The sequence below is a fragment of the Sander lucioperca genome, chromosome 14, assembly GCF_008315115.2.
Source record: "Sander lucioperca isolate FBNREF2018 chromosome 14, SLUC_FBN_1.2, whole genome shotgun sequence".
In the NCBI taxonomy this organism is placed as follows: Eukaryota; Metazoa; Chordata; class Actinopteri; order Perciformes; family Percidae; genus Sander; species Sander lucioperca.
This window is the reverse complement of record NC_050186.1, coordinates 23,992,072-24,002,530: the sequence shown is the minus strand read 5'-3', so window position 1 is coordinate 24,002,530 and position 10,459 is coordinate 23,992,072. Positions and strand designations below refer to the sequence as shown.

Genomic DNA, 10,459 nt, shown 5'->3' with positions numbered 1-10,459 from the left:
ACACACACAGACACAGACACACACACACACACACACACAGACACACACACACACTACAATAAATTATTATTATTTTGGAGTTAAGTCAAATAAGCGTTGCTTAGCGCCCCCTAAAGGCCGATCTTCGCCTAACTAGGTGATGGAGACAGAATGCAGCAGGATTGTTCTTTTCTTTCTTTCTTTGAGTTGAGTTGAGGTAACGATGGAGCAAAGCCTGGAAGAACAACAGCACTATAGTGAGAGGACCATCGTGTCTGACCCAGCAGTTACAGGAACAGTCCTAATCAGATCTACTAACTACTCTCCCCCAAAACCATCTATCATCAGCATTCCCACTGGCCACGTGGCCGTAGGGACTACAGGAGGGGTTAGGGAGGGATGTAACCACGGCAACGGTCTACAGCGTCAAAATCAGAAAACTAATACCCCAAAACAGTATGAACTAAATACTAAATCTAACGTATATAGACTATTAGTCATCATTTAAACAAGAGAAACGTCTCTCTCCTCTGCTGCACTGGGGACGTGTGTGTGTGTGTCTCTGTGTCTGAGTGTGTGTGTGTGTGTGTGTGTGTGTGTGTGTGTGTCTCTGTGTCTGAGTGTGTGTGTGTGTGTGTGTGTGTGTGTGTGTGTGTGTGTGTGTGTGTGTGACGGCCAGCGAGCCACAGGATATTGGCTCCCTGATGCTCAGGGGTTTCCTGACTCAGAACAGGACCTTCCAGGACCTCCTAACCCTTCCAGGACCTTCTGACCCTTCCAGGACCTTCCAGGACCTCCTAACCCTTCCAGGACCTTCCAGGACCTTCTAACCCTTCCAGGACCTTCTAACTCTTCCAGGACCTTCCAGGACCTTCTAATCCTTCCAGGACCTTCCAGGACGTCCTAACCCTTCCAGGACGTCCTAACCCTTCCAGGACCTTCTAATCCTTCCAGGACCTTCCAGGACGTCCTAACCCTTCCAGGACGTCCTAACCCTTCCAGGACCTCCTAACCCTTCCAGGACCTTCCAGGACCTTCTAACCCTTCCAGGACCTTCTAACCCTTCCAGGACCTTCTAACCCTTCCAGGACCTTCTACTCTACATTACTGATTCCTTCAGCTGTGATTAATCTAACAAGCCGGACCGTGTTTCTGAGAGGAGGAAGAAGAGAAGAGGAGGATGAGGAGGAAGAAGAGGAGGAGAGAGAAATAAGAAGAAGAAGAGAGTTTCCTACCTGTGTGGGCGTGGCCGGAGGGGGGGGGGCTCCATCCTTCCGTGGGCCCCGCCTCCTGTAGTGTTCGTAACCGAGGTAACCACCGCCTGTTAGCAACAGGAGGGGGAGGGGTCGGGGGCGGGGCAGGAAGCTACGACCTACAGAGAGAGAGAGAGATCTGATTGGTCCAAAAGATTTCATCACTGCTGTCAGATCAGCCTGTCTGTCTGTCTGTCTGCAGGCTGTCTGTCTGCCTGTCTGCAGGCTGTCTGTCTGCCTGTCTGAACGCTGTCTGTCTGTCTGCAGGCTGTCTGCAGGCTGTCTGTCTGTCTGCAGGCTGTCTGTCTGCCTGTCTGAACGCTGTCTGTCTGTCTGTCTGTCTGTCTGTGTGTCTGTCTGTCTGTATGCAGGCTGTCTGTCTGTCTGTGTGTCTGTCTGTCTGCAGGCTGTCTGTCTGTCTGTCTATCTGCAGCCTGTCTGTCTGTCTGTCTGCAGGCTGTCTGTCTGTCTGTCTGTCTGCAGGCTGTCTGTCTGTCTGTCTGTCTGTCTGTGTGTGGTGAGGAAGAGGAGGAGGTGAGAAAGAAGAGGAGGAGGAGGTGAGGAAGAGGAGGAGGAAGTGAGGAGGAGGAGGTGAGGAAGAGGAGGAGGAAGTGAGGAGGAGGAGGTGACGAAGAGGTGGTGAGGAAGAGGAGGTGAGGAGGAGGAGGAGCAGACTGACCTGTGCTCAGCATTCTCCGGCTCACAGAAGAAGAAACTCTAAAAAACAAAACAAATGTTAAAACATGAGGGGAGACTGGTTCTGGCTGGTCCTGACTGGTTCTGACTGGTTCTGGCTGGTTCTGACTGGTTCAAACTGGTCCTGACTGGTTCTGGCTGGTTCTGACTGGTTCTGGCTGGTCCTGACTGGTTCTGACTGGTTCTGGCTGGTTCTGACTGGTTCTGACTGGTTCTGACTGGTTCAAACTGGTCCTGACTGGTTCTGGCTGGTTCTGACTGGTTCAAACTGGTCCTGACTGGTTCTGGCTGGTTCTGACTGGTCCAGACTGGTCCAGACTGGTTCTGACTGGTCCTGACTGGTTCAAACCGGTCCAGACTGGTTCAGACTGGTCCTGACTGGTCCTGACTGGTTCAAACTGGTCCTGACTGGTCCAGACTGGTTCAGACTGGTCCTGACTGGTTCTGACTGGTTCCGACTAGTTCCGACTGGTCCTGATTGGTTCCGACTGGTTCAGACTGGTTCCGACTGGTTCCGACAGGTTCAGACTGGTTCAGACTGGTCCTGACTGGTTCTGACTGGTTCTGGCTGGTTCTGACTGGTCCAGACTGGTCCAGACTGGTTCTGACTGGTTCTGACTGGTTCTGACTGGTCCAGACTGGTGACTGGTTCAGACTGGTTCTGACTGGTTCTGGCTGGTCCTGACTGGTTCAAACTGGTCCAGACTGGTCCTGACTGGTCCTGACTGGTTCCGACTGGTTCTGACTGGTTCTGACTGGTTCTGACTGGTTCCGACAGGTTCAGACTGGTCCAGACTGGTGACTGGTTCAGACTGGTTCTGACTGGTTCTGGCTGGTCCTGACTGGTTCAAACTGGTCCTGACTGGTCCTGACTGGTCCTGACTGGTTCTGGCTGGTTCAGACTGGTTCAGACTGGTCCTGACTGGTTCTGACTGGTTCAGACTGGTCCTGACTGGTTCTGGCTGGTTCTGGCTGGTTCTGGCTGGTTCAGACTGGTTCAGACTGGTCCTGACTGGTTCAGACTGGTTCAGACTGGTTCTGACTGGTTCTAGCTGGTTCTGACTGGTTCTGACTGGTTCTGACTGGTCCTGACTGGTCCTGACTGGTTCTGGCTGGTCCTGACTGGTTCTGGCTGGTTCAGACTGGTCCTGACTGGTTCAGACTGGTTCTGACTGGTTCTGGCTGGTTCAGACTGGTTCTGACTGGTTCTGGCTGGTTCACCATACCTAGAGATTAACATAGTTTTATCTCAGTTAGCCTAATAGCTAACTGAGATAAAACCATGTTAATCTCTAGGTATGGTGAAGGGTATGTGATGATGTGGGGGTATGGTGAAGGGTATGTGATGATGTGGGGTATGGTGAAGGGTATGTGATGATGTGGGGGTATGGTGAAGGGTATGTGATGATGTGGGGGTATGGTGAAGGGTATGTGATGATGTGGGGTATGGTGAAGGGTATGTGATGATGTGGGGTATGGTGAAGGGTATGTGATGATGTGGGGTATGGTGAAGGGTATGTGATGATGTGGGGTATGGTGAAGGGTATGTGATGATGTGGGGTATGGTGAAGGGTATGTGATGATGTGGGGTATGGTGAAGGGTATGTGATGATGTGGGGTATGGTGAAGGGTATGTGATGATGTGGGGTATGGTGAAGGGTATGTGATGATGTGGGGTATGGTGAAGGGTATGTGATGATGTGGGGTATGGTGAAGGGTATGTGATGATGTGGGGTATGGTGAAGGGTATGTGATGATGTGGGGTATGGTGAAGGGTATGTGATGATGTGGGGTATGGTGAAGGGTATGTGATGATGTGGGGGTATGGTGAAGGGTATGTGATGATGTGGGGTATGGTGAAGGGTATGTGATGATGTGGGGTATGGTGAAGGGTATGTGATGATGTGGGGTATGGTGAAGGGTATGTGATGATGTGGGGTATGGTGAAGGGTATGTGATGATGTGGGGTATGGTGAAGGGTATGTGATGATGTGGGGTATGGTGAAGGGTATGTGATGATGTGGGGTATGGTGAAGGGTATGTGATGATGTGGGGTATGGTGAAGGGTATGTGATGATGTGGGGTATGGTGAAGGGTATGTGATGATGTGGGGTATGGTGAAGGGTATGTGATGATGTGGGGTATGGTGAAGGGTATGTGATGATGTGGGGGTATGGTGAAGGGTATGTGATGATGTGGGGGTATGGTGAAGGGTATGTGATGATGTGGGGACCAAGGGAACTTTATCAGGATGCATAGTATCCTGGATCCATGAAATAACTGGCCTTTCAAAATAAAAGTCCGCCTTCCTCTATGGGAATTTAACATAGGGGTGTGTATAATTATGCCCCCTGTATTTTAAGGAAGAACATTTATTTATTTACGATACATTATTCATTCACAAAACAAACTGGGGTCCTTAAAAGGTCGGATTTTTCCTCATTTTTTTAATTAAGGCATTAAGATCAATTTTCAAAAGATGATTTTTTTATTCCTCTTTTTAGTCAAATTTAGCATGGGTATGAATACTTATGAGCAGCACTGTATATATATATATATATTTATATTAGGGCTGTCAGTGTTAACGCGTTAATCACAATGTGATTAAGGGCCGACGAGACGCGATACAATTTTTTTTAATCACATTAATCTCATGCCTCCATTTATTAATTTACTCCACCTCACTGGGCTTGGCGTGGTCCTAACAGCTACTATTTTGACCCTCTGCAGCACCGTTACTTCTCATCAAGCTGCCACTTCCTCCTAACACTTCCTGCTGCTGCTGCTGCAGCAGGATGGAGAAACACAGCAGCAATAACTCTGAATGGAGCTTTTTATTTTCAGAAACTCCCAGACGGCTCGTAGACAAGTCAAAGCCACATGCACGTTGTGTAAAGCTGAAGCACGTCAAGCTGGAGCTACCAGCTACGAGCTAAGCATAGTAGTTCAGTTAACGTGATGCTAACGCTAGCGGGCTAAACGGGTGGCAACTAACTGCAGACCTGTCAGCATGGTAGAGGACTCTGGTCTTAAAGACGTACTACGGTTGGCATGTTCTGACCGGTCTCGTTGCCGTCGAGGGGGACAGTAGTTGTCACGGATACACAGCCTGTACCACACGGAGGAAGCAGCCACACTGGAACAGCTGCAGAGTCCAAACTCTGTCTCATTAACCGTGATCACTGGACGTCAGTGAGGAATCAACATTATTTAGGAGTTACTAAACACTAGATGGACTCTGGTAAGGAGAGGGATTTTTAGTTTTTTAGTTAGGTACTTGGAGGAATTGTGCAATAATGACAGATTCACACATTTTTCTTTTGTTTACAGTAAATAAATAATTACAAATCTTAAAGTCAAGTTCATAAAGTCACTTTCTTTGCATCAATTTGATTCCCAATCAAGATCCACTGGTAAGAATGGATTTCCATTGTTAATATGTACTTTAAACTAACTAACATTATGTCTAATATGAATGTAGTTCTTCCTGTATTTACTGATTATTATTATTATTATTATTATTATTATATATATATATATATATAATATGTCTAATATGAATGTAGTTCTTCCTGTATTTACTGATTATTATTATTATTATTATTATTATTATTATTATTATTATTATTATTATTATATATATATATATATATGTATATAATATGTCTAATATGAATGTAGTTCTTCCTGTATTTACTGATAAATAAATCAGTTAAAGTCAGCTGCTGAGATGACGGAAACACTTCCGGTTCATGTTACCGGAGCCGAAACCTTCATCACTCACACTCACGCGCTCATCGCCTGTCTGACGTCACAGCCATCACCGGGTTCGGGTTTTAGACGCGATTAAATATTAATTTAATACAAACGTGGACGGAGTCTGGTGGACTCACATAGAGCGTCACAACACGACAATACGTCACACGGTCCCGGCGTTTCAACCGCGAGAGCGCAGGGTGTCCACGTGACTGAGAGCCACGTTCACCGTTGATAGAAAACACAGAGAAATGAATATTAATAAGATAATAAGTTGAATACCTCTCAGAGAGCCCGCAGATCAGCCTCCGCAGGGCCGCCGCCATGTTGTTGCTGTCAGTGACGTAAGGACGTCGTGCGTCACGGTAAACTGGGAGGGAATTTCGCCCTCAGAAATGTCTGCCAGGAAAACTGTGTGTGTGTGTGTGTGTGTGTGTGTGTGTGTGTGTGTGTGTGTGTGTGTGTGTGTGTGTGTGCAGTAATCTTAATGTGTAAAGTAACTAGTAACTAAAGCTGGAACAGATGAATGTAGTGGACTGAGTGTCGTGTGGCCAGACCTGGCCGCAAATGAATGACCAAGCCCGACCTGTTAGGGCACGTGTCATGTTGGCCAGAGTGGCCCATGTAAGGAGCCGGCCCACCTGGTTACGGTGAGTGTCGTGTTGGCCACACTTGGCCCATGTGACTGAGCCAAGCCCGACTTTGTTAGTGTCAACTGTCATGTGGCCAGATGTGGCCCAACTGTAAGGAGCCGGCCCGACCTGGGTTACGGTGAGTGTCGTGGTGGCCAGACCTGGCGTGTAATGAGCCAGGCCTACAATGAGTACGGTGAGTGCCGTGTGGGCCGAACCCTGGTCCAAATTACGAGCCAAGCCTGATTAGGTATGTGAGTATGTCCGATGTGGGCCATACCTGGCCCACACATGTTAAGCTGATCCGGCCCGCCCTGGTTACGGTGAGTGTTGTGTTGGTCCAGACCTGGCCCAATGTCATGAGCCAAGCCCGACCTGGGTAGGCAACTGTCATGTGGCCAGATGTGGCCCACATGTACGGAGCCTCCCCGCCCTGGGTTTACGGTGAGTGTCGTGTGGCCAGACCTGGCCCAAATTAATGAGCCAAGCCCGACCTGGTTAGGGCAACTGTCATGTGGCCAGATGTGGCCCAAATGTAAGGACGCGGCCCCGACCTGGTTTACGGTGAGTCTCATGTGGGCCAGATGTGGCCCAAATGTAGGAGCCGGCCCCGACCTTTTACGGTGAGTGTCGTGTGCCAGATGTGCCCCAATGAAATGAGCCAAGCCTGACTTAGGTTATGTGAGTGTCGTGTGGGCCAGACCTGGCCCAATGTAATGAGCCAAGCCGACCTGGGTTAGGGCAACTGTCATGTGGGCCAGATGTGGCCCAAATGTAGGAGCCGGCCCCGACCTGGGTTACGTGAGTGTCGTGTGGGCCAGACCTGGCCCAAATGTAAGTAGCCAGGCGCTACATGAGTAACGGTGAGTGTCGTGTGTGTCCAGATGGGCCCATGTAAGGAGCCGGCCCCGACCTGGTTTACGGTGAGTGTCTGTGGGCCAGAACCTGGCCCAAATGTAGAAGCCGGGCCCAACCTAGGTTGCGCCACTGTCAGGTGTGTGGTCCCAATGTAAAGAGCCAGGGTTACAACAAGGGCTGTGTGAGCCAGACCACATTTTAATGGATGAAGTATGCTGGCCTGTCTTGTAGAGCAGATAGCCTTAATATGATACACTGGCAAGAGTTATGTGAAGTATATAGTGATGTTTGAGGCAAATAATCTAGACTATTTATTTGATATTTGATTATTTTGAATGTCACTCCCCCCATGACACCGCACTGCATGCATTATGTTATCCCTGATAGGTCATGTCTCAGCATATTTGGGGACAACTCAATTACAGTGTGTGCGCAAAAGTATCTCAGACCACAAAATGCATAAAATGCTGAGATTGACTACAACAGCAGAATATTCGTATGCCACTGGATAGACACATTTTAAATTATTGACTTTTACTGTAATACATCTCAGCATTTTTGAGTTTAAAAAAATATTCCGCTCCCATTTAAATGCAATGATGTTTACAACCAATATCACATTTATGACTGGATAACATAACAAAATAAAATACCAACTAATATTTAAATACATATTATGAAATGTCTCTCTCCCTGTATGGCACTGTTGTGACTCACAAATCCTTATTCTGATAAATCTGAGTTCTGACATCACTTCCTGTACTGTACATTTAACTGCACAACTGTACATACACATACACTTGGTAATATGCTGTCCCTTTAAAAGTTGGAAAATGTCTCATTTATCTCATAATTTCATGCAGGCTAGTAGCATTTCTGAAGTGGATAAAACTGGTATGACTTTTTTTATAAGAAGGAATGTAAAAACAAAACAAAATTGTGTAAACTGATTTCATTTATTATTATTCTACAGCTGCCCACCACAATCACACAGTCTATCTATGGCTATTGAACATCTCCACTAAGGCATGTGTGGCTAAGTGCCTTTCTCATGGCACTTCAGCAGTGGTAATGAAACAGAAGGGCGTGCTGCTCTTGTCACTTGACTGCCCACATTTATCCTGTCACTCCAGGGATCAAACCGCAACCTGTTGGTCAAGCAAAATAAAATGACGTATCAACCCACATGTTCCTCAATACAAGAAGAAATGAAGCAGGAAGGCATATATAGGACATTGAGGGAAAACCCTACACCACTAAAAATGCTGGGTTAATTTGGTTACTCATATGCTGGGTTAGCCTGAAATGTAATAAATTTACCCATACTTGGTTACAAAATGGTTAACATATATAACCCATTGCAGTTTGGTTGATGACGTTGAACGAAATCCAGGCTTCAGTTTTTCAACACTGCTGATCCGCCTTAGTGGATGACATGTTTTAACACGCACGCACGCACACACACACACACACACCGCTATATATATATACACACACACACACACACCACACACACACACACACACACACACACCACACACCACACGAGTCATGACATGGTATGGGAAGAATAAAAAACGTGACATAAAAGACGTATAAAAAACGTTGTTTCGTAGATTAGATCAGATGGTTTAGCTTAGTTTAAAAACAGTCTAACGATATTAGAATAATAACTTTATGTTTAGCTTCGTTTATTCAAGTAACGTTATTAAATATAATCCTATCACGATTTGCGTTACAATAAATACCAGCAAAGAACTACGGCGGGCGAGACAGAAACCATTGAAGAGATCGCTCTATCTGGCACCCCGCCCGCTGGATCTTCACACAGGGAAAACAACGCGCACCTCTTCACTGACGTAACCCCCAGTCACCCACATCGTCGTCTCTCGCTCTCGATGAGTCGGAACAGCAGCAACGAATTTTCTTAAAAACATCTGGTTCCTGGGGCAGGAAGCGAGGTAAGCATTCTCATTTTACCTGTATTTGTTGCTGAAATGTGTTTTGTTAAACAGTGCTTCTAGAATAAACTCGATGTTACATAGCTAACGTACTTAGCTAGTTAGCTTCTGCTAGCTGTAAAATAAATTGCCGCCCATTTTTAGACTTAGACGAATTTACCATTGGCATGTCCAATGTTACCAACGGTCGGTGGATTACCTATCGTTAGTAACGTTTATTCATAAACGCTCCTTAAACCGAGCTAAATCAACGTTAGCTACGTTTAAGCGTGCTAACATTTGTCATGGCACTAACCTAGCTAGCTAGCTAGCAAGCCATGTAGCATACATGACTCACAGAAGCTAGCCACTGCTAGCTAGCTAGCTTATGAAGTGTGACATTTAACTTAATTAACGTTAATTTTCAAAGGAGTCGTTAATGGAGACATTCAAGCTGTATCGTTTGTTATCTTCTATGTCTGTTTGCACATTCAAGTTACGTTGTCTATCGTTTTTCCTTATTTATTAAGATAGATCTGAGTCATTGTATGCTACATTGGCTTGGTAGCTAGCTCGTTTAAGGAGGCGGTTTAATGACTAAAACGTTACTAATGTTAGCTATCCACCGACCGTTAGTAACGTACGGACATGCCAACGGTAATTAGTTTTGATATTTTAATTTAGAAGTGTTAAATGCGCGGCAAATACCGTAACCGTCCTCAGCCTACGTTACGTTACGTTACGAATGACCGTGACTGTGTTAAAGACGAACGCCGCCATCTTGCTTGCTGAATTGTGAACATGCAGAAAAAAGAGCGAAATTTGTATTCAGTGATTATGTAGCCTACTTTGATGCTCAGGCTTGCATGTGTTTTAAGCTGTTTGTGTAACGTTACTAAATGTTATGTTATTAAGTACTTTGATGTAGTTCCTTAAATACAACATACAATTGTAATGCTGACAAAGACAGCGAACACTCGCCGGTTCCCGCCAATAGGTTCGTTTTAGTTAGTGAACAACCTGGCAAAGAATCTTGCGTCAGTCTATCAATTGGGACCAACGTGTTAAATTTGACCTGCATGAGCTATTGTCACGGAGTACTTTACCTCCATGCAGCTGATTCCACTAATGCAATATAGAAATTGGCTGCTTCTAACCTGTGCTGGCAGTGAAGTGTGTGTGTGTGTGTGTGTTGGTGCGCGCGCGCGCGTGTGTTGCCTGCCAAAATAACATCTTGTGATTATTCCATTATGTTATTAGCTGTCAAATGTTGTTGGATATGAGAATGACCGCTTGCTTGCTTGACATTCTGATGCTTATGAAAGTGATATATGCAGCTTTGTAA

General features: G+C 46.2%; 1 protein-coding gene across 2 annotated transcripts in view; it reads right to left on the bottom strand.

The window, feature by feature from the left end:
• pisd (phosphatidylserine decarboxylase) overlaps positions 1–6,048 on the bottom strand; it is a 35,088-nt gene extending 29,040 nt beyond the window's left edge. The window contains exons 1-3 of one of the 2 annotated variants that reach the window (XM_035991598.1): positions 5,967–6,048; positions 1,912–1,949; positions 1,215–1,351 (exon numbers count right to left, since the gene is read on the bottom strand). In XM_035991598.1, the coding sequence (XP_035847491.1) occupies positions 1,215–1,351; positions 1,912–1,949; positions 5,967–6,010 (219 nt within the window). In that variant the 5' untranslated portion in view covers positions 6,011–6,048. Of the gene's footprint in view, positions 1–1,214; positions 1,352–1,911; positions 1,950–5,966 lie in introns of those variants that run through there. The other variant, XM_031321563.2, reaches the window with a different exon arrangement.
• Positions 6,049–10,459: the final 4,411 nt, after the last annotated feature.